The sequence below is a fragment of the Aspergillus pseudoviridinutans genome, assembly GCF_018340605.1.
Source record: "Aspergillus pseudoviridinutans IFM 55266 DNA, scaffold_6, whole genome shotgun sequence".
In the NCBI taxonomy this organism is placed as follows: Eukaryota; Fungi; Ascomycota; class Eurotiomycetes; order Eurotiales; family Aspergillaceae; genus Aspergillus; species Aspergillus pseudoviridinutans.
In genome coordinates this window covers 1,559,994-1,578,229 of record NW_025091286.1, presented here as the reverse complement: position 1 = coordinate 1,578,229, position 18,236 = coordinate 1,559,994, and the positions used below count along the sequence as shown (strand labels likewise).

The window sequence follows — 18,236 nt, the reverse complement described above, 5'->3', positions numbered from 1 at the left end:
GGTATATTGGAGTTTGACGTAGAGGTTGGTGCAACTGGGTTTTACTATGATATGATATACTCAGGATAGCCTTACTGCCAATCAATGTATGTCATCGGTTTGGTTTTTGCCCCACTGTATCTTTCTACCTAGGTAGTCCGTCTAGATCCTAGATAGTGAGCGGGGAAAAAAAAAAGGAAAGAAAAAGGATAATGACAAGAGTGGGATTCGAACCCACGCGGTTTCCCATTACGGCCTAAACGTAACGCCTTAACCACTCGGCCATCTTGCCTTGTTAGGATTAACAAGGTATATTTGCGCTCTATGTCGAGTTTTTGGCCCTTCCGCCCAGGGTAATGATAACCTGTCGATGATTAAGGGACTCAGAATCAAGATCGTTTATAATAGTTCAGTCTGAGTCTGCCTGGAATGATGCCATCTTTCGTCAATAATATGATGGTATATCAATACGTGGCTCATGGCATATTGATTGCTGCCTAATATATCCAAGCCTGAATATATATACTTTACCTTGGGCGTGTTACTCTTTGGTTATTTCATGAATATCAATGTGTCCAGAAGAAAGTAATGGGATGAGGTAGTTGACCCTTCAATGTTCAGAAGCGAAGTTTACATTGCTCGCCTCAATACTCGATTGATAAGATCTGCAGCTGGACATAGCAACCAGGCATCATCTCTTAAAATATAAGGACACCGTTCATGACATACACACACTCAAGGATGATGGTTCACTCCATTATCAAAAATTTGTCCATTGCGCCGACTGTAATAAGGGCTATATAATCTACACGTGTATTCAGATTACTAGGTTCTTGTTAGGCAAGGTCAGGTTATGCATTTGTTTAAGATGTCAGACCAGCTTGCTTGGTTCTTCGAAAGGAGTCTAAAGACAATTGGGGTTAGCATTGATCACCAGCAAGTAGAAACTCCATACTGACCTTATGCTGGCACCCAGACCAGCGACAGAACACCTCACTCCTATAGACCACTGGATTCTCCGCATCGATAGGAGGGCACTCATCTGAGTACTTCTGAATCTCTGCATAGGAGGTATACCCATTTGTTGATCTATTTAACTTGGAAAAGAGCGCTTTCAGCCGCGAGGTGCAGGAGGGTCCCGTTCGGGGGAGACGTATCCAGACCGAAGCCTGCATTGTCTCTCTTCATGCCTGATGCGAACGTCTTTCCGTGCAAAGATCTTGCCACAGTAGTGACAAGTCTTATCCTCTTCAGACTCGTTGCTATGATTGTGCTTTTTATGTGTGACTAGATGAATAGACTTATCAAATCCCTCATCACACTCATCACACAAGTACTTAGCTGGCTCATTTTCTTTCGAGTGGAAATCAGGGGGGGTGTTGCGGGATTAGTCACCTCCAACAGTTTGTTTGTTGCCCTGCTAGGTCCTGCTTTATCAAGCTGATAACCTGGATGTTTTTAACAAACTCTGCTATGTCGTAAGGCGTTTCATCAGGATCTATCTCATGTCTTAGCAGCTGTACAGCTGCTTGAGCATCCGCTTCTCTAAAGACTCGTGGTACCTCGATGTAGAACCTCAGTGTGATTCAATATCACAAAGTATGGTGTGAAGAAGTCGGCAAATACAGAAGGATTTGTAAATATACCATCCCATCCATTCACAGCCATAATGACAGAACAGCTGGTTTCCCTGGCCTTACTGAGTTCTTCTAATAGTCGAGTAACCAAGTGTCCTTGAGGCCGGAAAGCCTCAGAAGACTGGATGAACGTAAGAAGAGTTCCCTCCTGAGAAAGAATCCCATATGTCTGTTCATAAGACCTCAGGGTAAATTCCAGCCTCCGCAGAAGGTAGTCATGCGTTACTTCGGAGACAGTATTGGTCCATGAGGAATCGCATTCCTTGCTGGAACTTGTAGGTCCGGTGTACTTTGTAGCCCCGAGAGCTACGAATTCAACAAATGGAATATTCATGCTCACGAGGGGGGACTATTAACGATAAGAGTTTCAATTTCCGGAAAGTAGGTCAGCCGGACAACACTGCCGAGCTCCTGGCGGTTTGCTTCGATGTGTTCGAAATCTCTCCTCGCCACATTTTTTAGAGAGATGTATTGGTGCTGGTGATGCCGTCCACGTCTTAAACTTGTAGCTTTTGCTGTGACTGCATCTTTTAATGCTTGAAAACTCGTTAAGTCTGCGGGAGGATAAACACTCGTGAGGGCCAATTCCGACGAAGACACCATGGTTGCATCCTGACTCGTGTTCGCTGTGATTGAGGAAGAGAGGTAATCACTCTCTCCTCCGTAGAGAGAGGCCATTCTGCAGACCTGGCAACGTGTAAGCAAAGAGTGACGTCAGAGTTTTTATATATCATGAAACTCACCTATGAATGAGATGAAATCGGCGCAAATTGATTAGTTCAATATCAATCAATCAAGTAACAGGAGAAACGAGTTTAGGAAACCAGCGCAAATTGATCATCTCAATATTGATCAATGAGGTAACGAGAGAAACAAATTAGGGAATCTCGAGAGACCGTAGGGAGAGTCAACAGAGTATAGTAGAGGAGGGGAGACAGCAATGAATAGGTGAGGAGACAAGGAGGAAAGGAATCAGTGAACCTCGAGAGACGACGGGCAGCAGAGTCAGGAGAGGGTAGTAGAGAAGGGAAGATAGCAATGGATGAGTGAGAAGGAGAAGAAGGAAAACAAGTAGAAAGAACACAAGGATGCTATATGCCTCATGGACCAGTTTAATTCACAGTTCCTGAATACTGCTATTTTTAAATACCCTCTTCTATCAGAATAGTTTCTGTGAATAGTGACAAAACAGCATGTCCTGTTTGCCTTGGAGTTTGCACCCTACTTTTTAGGGATTCTTTTTGAAACATCGTTTCGAAAATGAACCCGCTGAAAAGCAATCTTTATTCTTTCCTTTTGGTGTTAAGCTATACATTCTCAATTGAAAATGCATGTCCTCTTTCTTCTTGAGTTCAGGTTCTCGGTCTACTTTCATCTTGACTCCGGATTGAGAATCAGTCTTTCTTCGTCATTCTCAAGACAACCCTAATTCTTGTCCCCGCATACCTGTCTATGCCTACTATGTTCTATTAAAAGTGCTGCCATGTCGTAGAGTGCGGTCACAGGCTTGCGGACAGGGGAAGTGTAGGCATGGAAGTACATGAAAATGGGAGGTTTTGGGAGCAATGGGTGTTGACGAGGGTCGAAGGACGTGGGCCTGGGACGTTGCAGGGCAAAGGAGAGTAAGACAAAGGGCTATTGAAAGAAACCTGGCGATCCATCCTGAAAATCGAGCAGAGTAGGGGACAAAAGTGTATATAGAGGAAATTGGTTAAGCGGCCTGCGTTGCTGTTCAAATTTGACACAGCCGAGGGGTATTTATAACCTGCGGATCAGGCAATGACTGAAACCCCCAAATCCCTATTCTCGAGGTTTTGACAAAAGAGAAGTGCCACATCAACACTTGCCATGCGCCAACATAGGCGGGCCTGCAGCCTAGAGTTCCATGGTCATATAATCAATCACTCATGAATCCACGTAAGGGCGAAAAAGAAGAAAACGAATTAAATCACTACTTCTATTCATGACTATACACATGTTGCTCAATTGAAATTATTGCCGCCAATTAAACCCACGCAAGCCCATACAGTTGCCTTTCGGCCATCCATTATCGCACCCAGGCCTCAGTTGCAAGATTTAAACCATCGACTTCTCCACATTCAGGTCACCTGTCGCTTGGGTCTCGGACCTGCTCATGGTGGTATATCGACTAAAGTCCCGGAGCATCGTCTCTCTGCCATTGAGCTTTGGACTGGTCCTTCTGAAATAAATGCGCTTGCACCACTTCCAAGCCTCACAGCCAAGGAAGAAAAGAATCGCTTCGACAAACACCACACCCCACTCCCAGGAGATACCGACATGCTTGAAAACAACGTCATTGATCACAGGGATGTACAGGATAGGGAAGGTCGTGATGAATCCAATCATGATGCCGCTGAACAGAAACTTGTTGCGCCAGACGTCAAACATCCACTGGGTGAAATAGCGCTTGGAACCGGGCTGCATGCGGAAGAAGCTGCGGCGCATATCGATCATCTCCCAGGCGAGGAAGAGAGCGAACCAGGTCATGCACACGAAGGTGGTGGCTCGGGCGCGGAACACTCCGTCGCATTGTGGGCTGTAGTCGCTATTGCAGCCTGAGGCCAGGTTACCATCTCCCCAGGCGAAGAGGACAAGCGAGAAAGAGGCGAGACTGAGAGCCGCCATCCAGACGCCGTAGACGATGGTGTCGACTATGACTTCCCACGTGAAAATACCTTGTTTCTGTTGCCGTCAGTATATTTGATCAAACCCAAGAGTCGCGGATGTACTTACGCTTTGAGGAGGACGGTCCATGATATCTGGAGCGGCGATTTCCATGCCCAGTCCCATATCAGGGAGACCGGAGGTGATCATGATGATCCACAAAATTTCGACAGGAGCAATAGGGAACACAGATTGCCCGTTGTCATCTTTGAAACAGAGACCGATCAGGAGAGTGAGGGCAAGACCGACGTTTTCCGCCAAAAGATGCAAGACGAATTTCTGAATATTATCAAAAATACGACGACCTTCCTCGATTCCGTTGATAATTGAAGCAAAGTTATCATCAGTCAACACCAGTTCCGAGGCGTCCTTGGCCACATCAGACCCTGATTGTCCCATGGCAATTCCAACATCTGCCCGCTTCAAGGATGGAGAGTCATTGACTCCATCACCGGTCATTGCCGCAAACCGACCCCGACGATGGAGGGCATCAATCATCCGAACCTTTGTATTGGGAGCGCAGCGAGCAATCACCGCGGGAAGAGTAGGCAACTCATCGATTTCCTCATCTGTCAATTTGTCGAACTGACTGGCAGTCATCACCATGGCATCCGCAACATCTTTTGCAAGGCTGTCCATGTTCGCTGGAATGATGCCAACCTGCGCAGCAATGGCTCGCGCAGTACCAGGGTGATCACCCGTGACCATGTGGACCGAGATCCCAGCGCGATAGCACTCTTCAATAGCGCCGGCAGTCTCAGGCCGGGGAGGGTCATACAGGCCGATGAGTCCACAGAAAGTGAGGTCTTTCTCCACTTCCTCACGAGCAGGGACATCTTCACCTTTGACGGGGTGGTGATTCTCCCGGCAGGCGAGGCAAAGAACGCGCAAGCCCTCCTTTGCGAGAGCTTCCATGTTCTGTAAGATTTCCTCCTTGATGTTCTCATCCAAGGCGATCGGGTCGGAACCAGATGTCCAGGTGACGGTGGTGCAAGTCTCGAGGACCCGTTCCACCGCGCCCTTGGTGAAGATCATCTCCTGGTCATCGTTGCTGTTCTTGAAGATGACGGACATCTTCTTCACGGTGGAATCGAACGGATATTCGGCTTTTTGGCGCCAAACAGGCTTCTCGCCTTTGGTCCAGCGATCGCGTCCCCAATTGAAGCGAGAGGCAAATACCTGAATTGCAATATCGGTCGGTTCACCACGAGCCTGCCATTCGTCGTGTTCTGACTTGTGCACATGGGCCAGGTTTGCCATCGCTGCCACGTTCAAATACTGCTCCAGAAGAGGATTGTCCTTGAGCAGATCGTCCGGCCTGGATGGCTCTCCTTGAGCGTCAGGACCAACTTTGGCCGGCGGGTCAGGCAGCAGGCTCAGGTCACCCTCTTCTGGATTCAAGGGGCTGTTGGAAGACMCGACTGAGTAGGTGCCAACAGAGGGAATCCAAGCCCGTTTGGCGACCATGCGCCCCTGGGTGAGGGTTCCCGTTTTGTCTGAGCAAATGTTAGTCACAGCGCCCAGGGCTTCGAGGGAATCAAGCTTCCGGACAATGACATGTCTTTGAACCATTTGCTTGGTGCCAACCGCCATGGTGATGGTCAGGACCACCACCAGGCAGGCAGGAATCATCGCAAGACCCGTCGCGACTGCGTAGATGATGACCTCCTTGTCATTGCGGAACCCATTGGCGCCCATGACAATAATGGCGAAGATGACGGCAATGACGAAAAGGGCCAAAGCCAGTTTGGAGAGTTTGCGTTGCAGCGGCGTGCCAACATTGATTCCAAGAAATCGTCCCACGGCATCTGTGCAGGTCAGGGTCCATGCCTGCACATACCATCGTTTCTTGGTTTCTCCCTCGGGACCGCGCTTGACGGGCCGCTTCCTGGAGTCGCTGGCGCGAAGAGCAGCGGCGATGGCTCCAATCTCTGTTTGCATTCCGGTGCCGATGACAACGCCCCGAGCGCGGCCTCTCGTCACCGTGGAGGAACTATACGCGATGTTCAAGCGATCGCCAGGCCCCGTGTCCGGGTCAAAGGTTGTATCGACCTCTTTCTGCACTGGCAGCGATTCGCCAGTAAGGAGGGCCTCGTCGGTTTCGAAATTCATAGCATCAACGAGCCTATCAACAGTTAGCGAACAGAACGGTTTCTGTCTGGTAGTCTCATACGCACCGAAGATCTGCAGGGACCGTGTCTCCTACCTTGAGTTCAACCATGTCCCCAGGGACGATCTCGTTGGCAGGAATGGTATTGGTTTTGCCATCACGCGTGACGGTTCCGGTGGGAGAACTCAACGATCGAAGGGAGTCCATTGTCTTCTCTGCGGCATAGTCTTGATAGACGCCTACCACGATGTTTAGAGCAATGACAGCTCCAATGACACCACCTTCGATCCAGGATTGAATGCCGAAACTGACCGCCATGGCGATGATAAGAACCTGTTGTCATCAGTTGTCTGTTGTGATCTGTCGAACAATGGAGAGACTAACCAGAATCATGGCATTGGCAATCTGCCTAATGACAATCTTGACGATTGACACACCCTCTCCCCCTTCCAGCTCGTTCGGACCATACTGTTGGAGTCTTCGCTTCGCCTCCTCCAATGTCAGACCCTCGTCTGAATTGACGGCCAGCTCACGAAGGACATCCTCATAGCGTAAAGCATGAGCAGGCTGAGACAAAGCCTGAGAGTTGTCAGAGGTTTGCTTCTTCCGAGTACCCATGTTATATAACGAAAGTTCTATTCCAGTGAAGTTATCTTAAGGAGGCTTCATGTATATCGTATCTTCAAGCGAGTGAGAGTCCATACACAACGACGTGAAATCAACTTTGGAACTAAAGCCCAGATTGCAGAACCGGATTTTCTTTCTCCTCCCTTGCGGGGGTATCGCGATGTTTATAAAGTCGCTCCATCTCACTCACCACCGGCATCCCCGAACCCCCTTATGACGCGAACTGTGGTTCMGATCTTGGCACCCTTATCAATCCGTACTCGTTTAGACTACACACCAATCAGATCTCCAACCCATCGCATACATAAGAGGCACTCGACCCAGAATCTTGGCCGAATTCCTTGGGTCGGTGCGCGAGCGTTTGCCGCCTCCCGGCCCGATGACGCACACGACATCAGACACGGCCGACATCCCACCCATGTGAGCGCCTTCGGCCGGGTGATACCAAGAAACCGCCAATTTTCGCGGCGAATAAGTGGCCAATCCTGTCGGGGTAACCGATCTGATTGGCTGAGCAAGGCGGTCGCGGGGCAATCCGGAACCACCGTGCCAAGAGCGGGAGCCTTGGCGGCCTTGGGGTTATTTCCCGCCTGGATGGTCTTGGTGGCCTGAGAGCCAGTGGCAGCCCTAAATGCAGCTGGTTCCCCCTCGCCAGACGGCGCCCGACGCCCGACACGGCCTGTGCTATTTTCCCTAGTGTTTTCGCTCTATGTGGATGTCGGTTTTCTGAATGGCTGTCTGATATCCTCCCCTCGCCAGTCCCCACACCAGTGAGTGTGTTTCTTTGCGACGGGCTTCGTCAAAGGTGCACAGGCGCTCGCTTTGAACTGCTTGCGAATATATTCTGGCTTGTTGAGGCTAGCCGATTTACCCGATTCCGTGTCTGTGTGCTGTTGGAGTCTGGTTCATTGTTTCTCATTTTGACTATACTCTTCGTCTCAGAAGTAAGTGTCTATGGCTAGCGATGGCGAGATCGCAGGTGTAGTCGCGGGAGCAGTCGTCTTATTCGGCGCCATCAGTGTGATCCCTATGTGAGTTTCGACCTGTCCCCTTCTCCCCCTCGCTAGGAATGTCCTATAATTTTCTATACGCTTCGTTACGAGAGCCCAGAACTCTGGAATCGGACGATAAAGAGATCCACAACTGACAAACTTGGAAAATAGCATTATCATGTGGCAGCACCGTAAAAAGGAGGCTGCAAGAAGAGCCCGCGAGCTGGCCGCACTGCGAGAGTATGGCTGCATGCGACAGGTGGGCGTGGAGAGATGGCTGGAAGAGCAGCGGAGAGATACCGTTGCGTGCAGCCGAAGCAATAACAACAACAATAATGTCCATGATTTTGGACGGTACGCGCAAGAACCATGGTAAGTCCCCTTCTCAGACTACCTGCCTCTTCCTTTTTTTCTTGGCCTTGGAGACATTGCGGGGACAGGGCTGCACTAGTGGCCTTGGCTGCTCTCATCAGTGAGACATCGTCAATCCGTGATCACGCCGTCACTAATGAGAAATGGTGGGTTTGTTCTCATAGTGCCGTCTGCCTCTCGACCCTACTACCCTCGTCGCCGTCGCAATCATCGCTTGGGTGCTCGGATCCAGAGCGTCACCCACAGAGCACATCTGATCTGGGCCCTCCTGCGAAGGCATCTCTGCTCGTTCTCAATCGCTGTGGCCATGGGTTCCATTACTCCTGTCTTGCGTCATGGTGGGAATACCGTCCGTACAGGTGCCCAGTATGTCAGGCATCGTACGCCCCGGAATGACATTCGACTCTTTGCTTGCGTTTGTTGCTTTCTTCCAAGTTGGCTGGACTTTCTTGGAACCGCGATTAGCGCTTACCTTGCTTTTGCACTAGCTTGTCATGTAAAATCACTATCCACTATCCAGTTCAGCAATTTTGACTTGGCCTAATGGCGAAAAGCAGACTGAAGAAGGTCGGTGTTGAGTAAGTTGTAAAACGCTATGGCGGCACTGGATAAGGTCATAAATTCTGCAGTCGCTCAAATGGATGTTTCTCGAGTCTTCATCCGCCGAGAAGGCTCCTCGTGAAGCACTGAAGCAACTTAATTCCCCAAAATCCACTGAGACATTCGAAGAGATGTGGTTTCAACTCTAAATGGACTAGAGGCCTGAAAAATAGATCAGATATCAGTGTCTCCGCATTTCAAGTCATGTGCCCCGGACTATTCTGGTAAGCAGAATCCTGCAGCGAGGACTATTGCAGTCAAGTCGACGACTAGCCGTATCCTTGGCACTTTTTGCCAAGATTACTGCTGTTTTTCGGACATTCTCGAAGTCTCTGTTGATCCAAAGAGTCAATCAGATTGGCCATCTTTGCATTGGGTCAACCAGCGTTGTAATATGGAAGTTGCTTCTGAGAATACCCAAAAAGTTCAGATCCACGAATAATCTCGTCAAAGCGTCGACTGACACGGCTGTAGTTCTGCCCATACCGTCCCAACTCTCGTAGCCGGATAGACACCCAATCCTGATAAATCCTGTCGGTGGTAGCCACGCCGGCCATGAAGAGCGGCCACGTGATGCGCACCATGAGGTGCGGTCTGCTTCGATGGAGCTTCAGGGATAGCTCCAGGACAAGGGAGACGGCCTTTTCTTGCGACATCAACCCGGTCTGTGTGGATTTGTCTGGGAGTTGCCTGTCCAAGCATAGGTGGAAGTATACAATCGTGCTGTAATACGTGATGGCTGCCCAATAGATAGTCTCCATCACGCGGCGGCCGTCTCCCGCGATATCACACGACGGGGCGGCTTTTGCAGAAGAGAGAAGCATTTCGAACTCCTAGCATGGTCATGTCAGTCTGAGCAGCATCACGGGGCTGAACGGTCTTACATTCGCTACCTTGACTATCTCATCAACAATCTTCTGATAAGATGCTTCGTTCCAAGAGGTGCTTCTTGCTTGCCGATATAACTCGGCGATCCTGAATTGAACCACATGGCTTCTGTGGTAAAGGGCTAAGCCGGGATAGTTTTCCATATCATCTAGTTGTGCTTTGGCTGGGTAGGCTCCTTTCCAGAACTTCGAAGGCGACTCTCTACTGATGCGATAGAGGTTCCCTAGGTTCAATGGCGAGTTTCCATCTTCTGCGCGAAGGAAGAGACGGCAGAGATCATCGTTGACTTTCTCAAACCTTGGTTCATATACAGCGCCAGGTCCAAAGAAAAGCACGCCTGGCGTAAAGAAGTAGAGGGTCCACAGCAGGAATAGAGGCACTGCCGTATAAACTAGCTTCCCGTCAGATGGACCAGCTACCGAATCGAATGGACTGCTGGCAGCTCTCTCGATCAAGCTCGCACCCTCCGCGGAATTGTGAAGCAACAAATCCGCCGTTTCAGGACTCCCGGCAGTAATTGTACGCTCCTCGAGTTTCAGCAGAGGTAATATATGATTATACAGTATGCTTTCGATGCCTCGCAAATGGATATTGATTGTAGAGGCGCCACTCCCAAACCGATTCTCATAATCAACCATCAGCCACAATGTTATGAAAATCGCCTCGAGCTTCGACGGGGTCTCCACGCCTTCAGCGAGCGCTTCGCGGAGTCTGGACAACGCCGTACCATAGTGTACCCTGCCATCGATGTCGGACGAATCATTGGCCGGGGGATACACACGTGTACTGGAGCAATCATGGAGACGTGATCGATGGATTTCACTGGCAGTCGTGGCGAGTATCATACTCATCACCATAGGTTCCTTGACGGCTACTCTATGGTAGGCGTAGGAGATGGTGGACCACGGCCAATGTTTGCCGAGTATAGTGACCAGGAGAGAATCTTGAAGATAGTTCAAGCGAGACCGGTCGGAACCCGAGAGGACAAGCGAATTGGCAGCTTGCAGGCTACTGTCATGGGTGCAAGCAGGAAGCAAGGCAGTTTGCAAGTCAGCCAGTCTCCTCATCGAGCCATGCGAGCTAGCATGGATCCTTGCCTCCAGACTCTTCCTATGTACTGTCGTTGACCGACGAGGAATCGGTCCACCCTTCCATTCGCAGGCGATTCGCGCGACCGAACACCGCCTGCATTGGGGTTCCTTCTTATTGTCGACGACAATCCGCTCCTCATCGCATTTCACTTTTCGGATTCGACACGTACGGCAACCTGAATTCTATGAATCATTGCTGACATGCCAAAGAGTGAGTAATCATACCATTCTTGGAACGTGTTTTTCGGCCAGTCTTGTACATATTGAATCATTTAACAGCCAAAACAGCTCGCACTAGACAAGTCGATGACTGGCATTAATTTCGACCCTCAGATCCGAACACGCGGGCATCAGCGGGGTTCGCCGGCGGGGTATGACTATTCGATGGGTCCTCGTATCATCACGACTGGTATGAATGGACCAGATGAGGAGAGTGAGAGATAAGTTGAGGCTGACATAACCACCCCGAATCGGCAACGAAGCGAGGAGCGGAGAAATGCCGAGTCCCTATTCCTGATTGGCTGCGTCGGCTAATTCACGTGACTCGACCCTGTCTCAGCCAATCATGACATTTGGAGTCATGACAATCCCCATTCGGCAAGTCAACACGTTGCCGAGATGAAAGTCGAAGGTTGCAGTGATGTCTTAGCAGAACAAGCATATAAAATGCCTCCGAGCAGCATTGGCTCGAAGGGTCTCGAAATGATCAAGAAGGATGACCAAGAACCAGACAAGCATAATGCAGCTCTCAGTATCTCAACAACGATTCATCGGAAGCGTTCGCGATGCCATTCGCAAGTATGACGCGCAGCTCAAAGATATCAACAACAAAGTGAGTTTGACACCATCACTACCATAACGTGCGCTAAGCGTTCCAGATCTGGTCGGATCCGGAACTAGCTTATGAGGAATACAAAGCACACGACCATATCTGCGCGCTATTCGACGCCTTTGAAGGCTACGAAGTGCGTAGAAAGGCTTATGGCCTGAACACGGCTCTAGAAATTGAGTACAAACATGGTGCCGGCGGTCGCGTCGTGGTATTCAATGCGGAATACGACGCACTACCCAATATCGGGCACGCCTGTGGGCACAACCTCATTGCGACAAGCTCCATCGCTGCGTTCATTGCCACTTGCGAAGCAATAAAAATTCACTGCCCCGATGAGCTCGGGTATACCGTGCGTCTTCTGGGTACCCCCGCCGAAGAGTCCGGCGGCGGAAAGGTGCGCCTGCTGGAGAATGGGGCCTATAAAGATGTCGACGCGTGTCTCATGGTTCATCCCATGCCTTTGGTTCCCAATGCTCCGGATTTGCTATGTATAGCTACAACGGTGCCAGGAGGCTTCCTTGCCAATGATAAGGTACGCGTGACTTTCACGGGCAAACCGGCGCATGCGGCAGCCGCTCCGTGGGAGGGAATCAATGCTCTTGATGCTGTGGTTTCTGCATATGTGAACATCTCTCTCTTGCGGCAGCAGATTCGGCCTGCTCAGAAAATTCACGGGGTCATTGTCAGTGGAGGAGACCGGCCGAATGTGATTCCCATGTCTGCAACGGTGGACTACTACATCCGGTCAGACACAGCTAAGAGTCTGAAAGTCCTTACGGGCAAGGTGATCAAGTGCTTTGAGGCAGCTGCAATTGCTACAGGTTGCAAAGTCGACTTTGAATGGTGAGTGCTTAAGTCCTTGTGGAATGTATTCTCATGCTGATCATGACAGGGGAACTTCATATGCCGATTTGAAGACGAATCGTCCCATCTGCCAGAGTTTTGTATCTGTGATGCGCGCAATGGGTCACCATGCCCTCTACGACAATGCCGGGCAGCCAAACGCTCTCGGGGGAGGCTCTACAGATATGGGTATGGATCTTGCTGAGATTGTTCATTCCAGACGACTAACTTTCATATACAGGAAACGTGTCGTATGCGGTACCTGGGTTCCATGGAATGTTCACCATTCCGGCTGAAGGGGTCAATCATACGCCACAGTTTACAGCCGGAGCCGGGTCACAAGCATCATACGAGAGATGTCTCGACTGCGCCGCAGGAATGGCGGTAGTCGCCTGTCAGATGTTGGTTGACGATGAGTTCGCAGCACAGGTGAAGGAGGACTTCCAAAGAGATGCGTAGATCGTGTTATGACCTCATGTTGGCAGTATACCTCTAGGACAGACTAGACATTGACGTACGAGCGAAATGGAACATGATTCGACCGTGCCTTCTAGCCTCGGCTCTTCTATCCTTGTGAATGTCTCTCTCGCGCCTACTCTCGCGTACGTCTCCGGAATAGGTCTAGTGTCGTACACATCTCGCTTGCTGCCTCATGTTATCTTCATATCTTAGATAGCTCGATAGCTTAAGCAATCAAGTCATTATTCTCTCTCAAAATCCTATTGACTCATTACTCTCAAATCAACTCCTATAACTAGTTGTATTCGTATACGGATCGCCAAAGCCGCCAAGTCCTGCTAGCTTTGCCGACGCAGCCAATTACACTATTCCGGCAGTGTCAATTATCACCGTCGTTATCTCTATATCCACGGACTCAACTTTATCTTCGAAATGCGGGGTACAAGATAGAGATAGGAATGTCGATAGATATAAATAGGGATGTTGGCATACAGAATGGAATGACACTGCAAGACTGAAGCAAGCGGGTAGCCTGTCTCTGAATACTGTGCAGTCGGACCTGGAGCACTTGCAAGTATACTAGTTCAAGATGGCAAACATGCCGAGTGAGAAGACACTACCAGACAGCAAACATGCAGACGACCAAGCAAGTTGCGACGAGGGCGCTCTGCAACAGATTCAGGAGTCCTCCTTTGCCTTTCCGTCCACCGCGGAGAGAAAGCTCGTCCGAAAGATTGACATTATGTACGTTTGATATGGAATCAGGCAATCAGTCTGCCATGTTACTAACAGCTATCAAGGATCCTACCTATTATGACCTTTGCCTACATGATGGCCTTCCTGGATAAACAAGCCCTCAGCTACACGGCCATCATGGGCCTGCGAACAGATCTCAAGCTCAGAGGGTCCGAGTATAGTTGGTCAGGCAGCATATTCTACTTTGGCTATCTGTTCTTCTCATATCCTGCCTCGATTCTCATGGTCAAGTTTCCACTGGGAAAGTATCTGGCCTGCAACTTGTTGGTCAATCTTCCTACTCCTCCAGGGGTTACACTGACGATGTTACAGCATGTTATGGGCTATCGTTCTGGCTTGCCATGCCGCCACGACCAATTTTGCTGGGCTCATGGTGGCCCGTTTCTTCCTGGGATGCGCCGAGGCGAGTTTCTCCAGCGGATTCAGTCTGATTACTTCGCTGTGGTATCGAACGTCTGAGCAACCGCTCCGGCATGGGATCTGGTTCTGCGGGAATTCCATCTCAATGATCATAGGGAACCTGGTTGCAGTGGGAATCTGGCAAATCAAGACCAGTCTGCAGTCGTGGAAGGTATGTCTACACTCGCCCCAAGTCTCAGTTCCATTCTTATGAATAATGTCAAACAATACAGTGGCTCTTCATTATCTTCGGGATCATCACCTTCCTCTTTGGCATTCTCATGTTCTTCCGTCTCCCCGACACGCCCAATACAGCCAGCTTCCTCACAGAAGAAGAGAAGCTCATCGCCATCGAACGTCTCAAGGCCAACAAAGCCGGATACAAGCGCAACAAGATCGACTCGGCCCAAATTATCGAGGCCTTCACCGATCCCAAGACCTGGATGCTGGCCGTCATGATCCTGGGATTCAATATTCCCAACGGCGGATTCACAACGGCATGACCCGTCCTCACAGCCCTGAACACCGTCGATGCTAACACACCCCAGTTCTCAAGCCTCATCCTCTACGGTTTCGGCTTCTCAACGTTCAAGACCTTGCTGCTGGGTATGCCCATCGGCGCTGTCATTCTCGTCTTCGTCTTAGTCTGGTAAGTCCCCTTCCCTTCGCCCCAAATCTTACCCTCTGATCGACCGATGATAGCTCCACCATATCCTCCAAAATCCAAAACAGCCGCTGCATCGTCATCGCCGCAGTAGGCTGTATCAGGTAGAGCCCCAGCCCATCCCACGCCAAAACTGACAGTGACACTGACAATGGCACTCGCACAGCATCCTAGGCAGCGCCCTCGTCTACGCCACCGAGTCCATGGCCTCCCGGTACGCCGGTCTCCTGCTCATGGGCGTCTACTCGGTTAGCATGCCCCTGTCGCTGGCAATGGTTGCCTCGAATATCGGCGGCTTCAGTAAGCGGGCAACTGTCAGCGCGATCTATTTCGTTATGTATTGCGCGGGGAATATCGTTGGGCCGCAGTTGTTTTTTGAGCATGAGGCGCCGAGGTATCAGGTATGTGTACTCTGTTCATCAAAACCGAGGGAAACTGGGCTGATGGATGCAGAGTGGATTTCAGGCGGTCATTGTTTGTTTTGTGGTTGTGGTGGTGGTGGCTCTTCTGTTGGGGGTGTATTTGCGGTGGGAGAATCGGAGGAGAGATAGGGTTGCTGGTCCTGTTGAGGATGCTGAGAAGCCCACGGAGTTGGTGGATATTACTGATCTGAGGAATATGCAGTTCAGATATGTATACTAGATATGACCGATATGCTACCTGTGGAAAAAAATCTATTCTCGTGCTATCGTATAGGACCGGAAACCTTTTCGTACAATAACATAACATGCTAAAATCAATTCTAATTTTGACACAATCATTGAGGAGCAACGACCATCTTGTCCTTGACATAAAGATCAACGTACTTGTCAACGTCGTAGTTCTCCAGAGTAGAACGGTCCAAGCCGACTTGCAGAAGCTCGTCAATGCGGGCCTGGTCGAAGTGGGCCTGCAGGTGGCGCTTGTACTTGGACAGAATCTCGGGCTTGGCCTCCTCACGTCTGAAGCGGTGTCCCAGGGGAGCCTCGACAACGACCTCCTCGAGAACGGTGCCGTCGTTCAGGGTAACAGTCAGAGCGTTGGGGATGGTGCGCTTGGCAGGGTCGTGGTAGTCAAGGGTGAACTGGGGGTCCTCCACACAGCGGATGCGCTTGCGCAGGTCCTCAACCAGAGGCGAGGTGGCGGCCTCGGAGCCGTCAGCGTAGTCCTCGGCGGTCAGGCGGTTGAAGGCCAGCATGGTGGCAACCATGTACTTGAATCAAGATTAGCAAAGCTTCCGAGGTCGTGTTCCAGCGGGAAACCTACCTGAACACAGTGGTCACGGTCCGCAAAGTTGTCCATAGCCTTGAACTGCTTGTCGATAATCCGGATGCAAGCCTCATGGGTCCGGTTGGTGATTTCCTTGATGTCCTTGGCGCTCTTGCCCATAGCTGCCAGCTTCCTGTTGATAATCTGCGCACACTCAATGGCGGTCTGAGAGTGGAACTCGGCTGCCAACGGTTAATAGCGGATTCATCCAATTCTCATTTCCGCGAACTTACCAGGGTAGGAAACCTTGAAGAGAACGTTCTCCATGACGTAGCTGCCGTAGGGGCGCTGGAACTTGAACTTGTTGCCCTTGAAGAGAACATCGTAGAAACCCCAGACGGGGGCGGACAGAACGGTGGGAACACCACCCTCACCCTTCTGGACCTTTAGGACAAGGTTGACAGCACGCTGGCAAGCATCACCAGCAGCCCACGACTTTCTGGACATGGTGTTGGGCGAGTGTCTGTAGGTACGGAGACTCTGGCCGTCCACCCAAGCCTGGGTGATGGCATCAGCGGTCTGCTTCTCATTGAGACCGAGCATCTTGGCAACCACAGCAGTGGTGGCAACCTTGACCAGCACAACGTGGTCCAGGCCGACCCTGTTGTACGAATTCTCCAGGGCCAGAACACCCTGGATTTCGTGGGCCTTGATCATAGCCTCCAGCACTTCCTTGACCTTCACAATCTTGCCATTTCCGAGATTACCTCCGGCACGGTTGGTGCGGGAGATCCAGTCAGCGACAGCGAGAATACCGCCCAGGTTGTCGGAGGGGTGACCCCACTCGGCGGCGAGCCAGCAGTCATTGTAGTCAAGCCACCGGATCATGGCACCAATGTTGAAGGCACCATTGACAGGGTCCAGTTGGTAGGGGGTACCAGGGACGCGAGTACCGTTAGGGACAACAGTACCCTCAACAACGGGGCMCAGCAGCTTGGTGCATTCCTTGAATCTCAAGGCCTCCAATCCGCAACCCAAGGTGTCAAGGAAGACCAGACGGGCAGTGTCATACTAAATCAAATCAATGCATGAGTTACTTCCTTCCAGAGATGCGAATTAAGTAACCAATCTCCCGCCTCAATTGATAAATTTCAAATTGAGGCAAAAAAAACCAATTGTGTGCAAGGGAGAAGCCAATGGACCCATACCGCCAAATCAGAGTTCACACTGTAGTTGTGAACATAATCAGCCATATCCTTGATCTCGGGGTCATAGCTCCTCTCTGTCGGAGCAGAGGGAGCACCATGCTGAAGACTAGTCATTGTCGAGAACTGTGAAACTCGTGGAGCGCAAGGGTTGACGGCTTTGGTGAAGGAGTTGAGAGCGACAATGCGGGAGGAGGGCTTGGAGACGGCGACGATGCGGGATGGCAAAGTGCGGGGAGACCTGTGGGTCAGCCGTCTCAGCGCCGAACACGAGGCAGACATGATGGGAAGGAGAAGGGGAAGAAAGAGGATGCAATACTCAGGAGACAGAGGAGAGGAGAGGAGAGGAGAAGAGTTGTAATTAAGGATGGTCGCTTAGCAATGGAGAAGGAGGAAAGGAAAGAAGAGGAGAAAAGAAGGAGAAAAGGGTCCGCGAGGGAGAATTGTTGAGCGAGTTCCAACGTCTCGATGGACCGAGGCCGCTTCTGTTTGTTGTCCTGCGGTTACTCCCGGCTATCCGAGTACACACTGTAAAATGCCCAGAAGATGGTCCTTCATCTACGGAGTACTAATGATCAAACTCTCCAGACTTTCCTCCGGTGTCGGAAAATCGCATTGATTCCTGATTCATTCGAAAACTCCAGATCTGTGGTGATTCTACGTTGCATACTGAACAGCATCTAACCGTCATGATTATGGTGCTGCTCAGCTTTATTGGAAAACACTACGGATCCCATATTTTGGCACAAGCTTGATTTTTCCCCTATCACTCAAGGGCTATTAAACATCAGATGTTCTTAAGCGATGTTTGACCGAGAGTCGAGCGTCGAGGCAGGATCCTTCTCTGCCGGTGGTGATGGTCATAATCATCTCTTGGAGCTCCCCGCGGTCGGACGGCATCTTTGCCAT

The 18,236-nt window shown here is 50.5% G+C and overlaps 6 protein-coding genes and 1 non-coding gene across 7 annotated transcripts; 3 read left to right on the top strand and 4 right to left on the bottom strand.

The window, feature by feature from the left end:
- Nucleotides 1–192: 192 nt before the first annotated feature.
- Nucleotides 193–271, bottom strand: Asppvi_008977. The gene has a single exon. It is a non-coding gene; the product is annotated as a tRNA-Leu (tRNA).
- Nucleotides 272–3,692: 3,421 nt separating this feature from the next.
- On the bottom strand, nt 3,693–7,029 carry Asppvi_008976 (cation-translocating P-type ATPase; the record flags this gene model as incomplete). The annotated part of the gene is made up of 4 exons (XM_043304839.1): nt 3,693–4,319; nt 4,371–6,426; nt 6,479–6,744; nt 6,796–7,029. The coding sequence occupies 4 exons, from the start codon at nt 7,027–7,029 to the stop codon at nt 3,693–3,695; spliced, it is 3,183 nt and encodes a 1,060-aa protein (XP_043160774.1).
- Nucleotides 7,030–9,379: 2,350 nt separating this feature from the next.
- On the bottom strand, nt 9,380–11,243 carry Asppvi_008975 (uncharacterized protein; the record flags this gene model as incomplete). Its single annotated transcript, XM_043304838.1, has 3 exons — nt 9,380–9,835; nt 9,887–11,157; nt 11,207–11,243. 3 exons carry the CDS (start codon nt 11,241–11,243, stop codon nt 9,380–9,382), a joined length of 1,764 nt encoding a protein of 587 aa, XP_043160773.1.
- A 477-nt stretch (nt 11,244–11,720) lies between these two features.
- On the top strand, nt 11,721–13,115 carry Asppvi_008974 (M20 family metallopeptidase; the record flags this gene model as incomplete). Its single annotated transcript, XM_043304837.1, has 4 exons — nt 11,721–11,813; nt 11,860–12,656; nt 12,706–12,845; nt 12,898–13,115. 4 exons carry the CDS (start codon nt 11,721–11,723, stop codon nt 13,113–13,115), a joined length of 1,248 nt encoding a protein of 415 aa, XP_043160772.1.
- Nucleotides 13,116–13,704: 589 nt separating this feature from the next.
- Asppvi_008973 (putative MFS allantoate transporter) lies at nt 13,705–14,773 on the top strand (the record flags this gene model as incomplete). Its single annotated transcript, XM_043304836.1, has 4 exons — nt 13,705–13,859; nt 13,916–14,134; nt 14,184–14,442; nt 14,504–14,773. The coding sequence occupies 4 exons, from the start codon at nt 13,705–13,707 to the stop codon at nt 14,771–14,773; spliced, it is 903 nt and encodes a 300-aa protein (XP_043160771.1).
- Nucleotides 14,774–15,137: 364 nt separating this feature from the next.
- Nucleotides 15,138–15,576, top strand: Asppvi_008972 (uncharacterized protein; the record flags this gene model as incomplete). The annotated part of the gene is made up of 2 exons (XM_043304835.1): nt 15,138–15,335; nt 15,388–15,576. 2 exons carry the CDS (start codon nt 15,138–15,140, stop codon nt 15,574–15,576), a joined length of 387 nt encoding a protein of 128 aa, XP_043160770.1.
- Nucleotides 15,577–15,691: 115 nt separating this feature from the next.
- Nucleotides 15,692–17,609, bottom strand: Asppvi_008971 (putative 2-methylcitrate dehydratase; the record flags this gene model as incomplete). The annotated part of the gene is made up of 4 exons (XM_043304834.1): nt 15,692–16,126; nt 16,180–16,364; nt 16,416–17,193; nt 17,331–17,609. 4 exons carry the CDS (start codon nt 17,607–17,609, stop codon nt 15,692–15,694), a joined length of 1,677 nt encoding a protein of 558 aa, XP_043160769.1.
- Nucleotides 17,610–18,236: the final 627 nt, after the last annotated feature.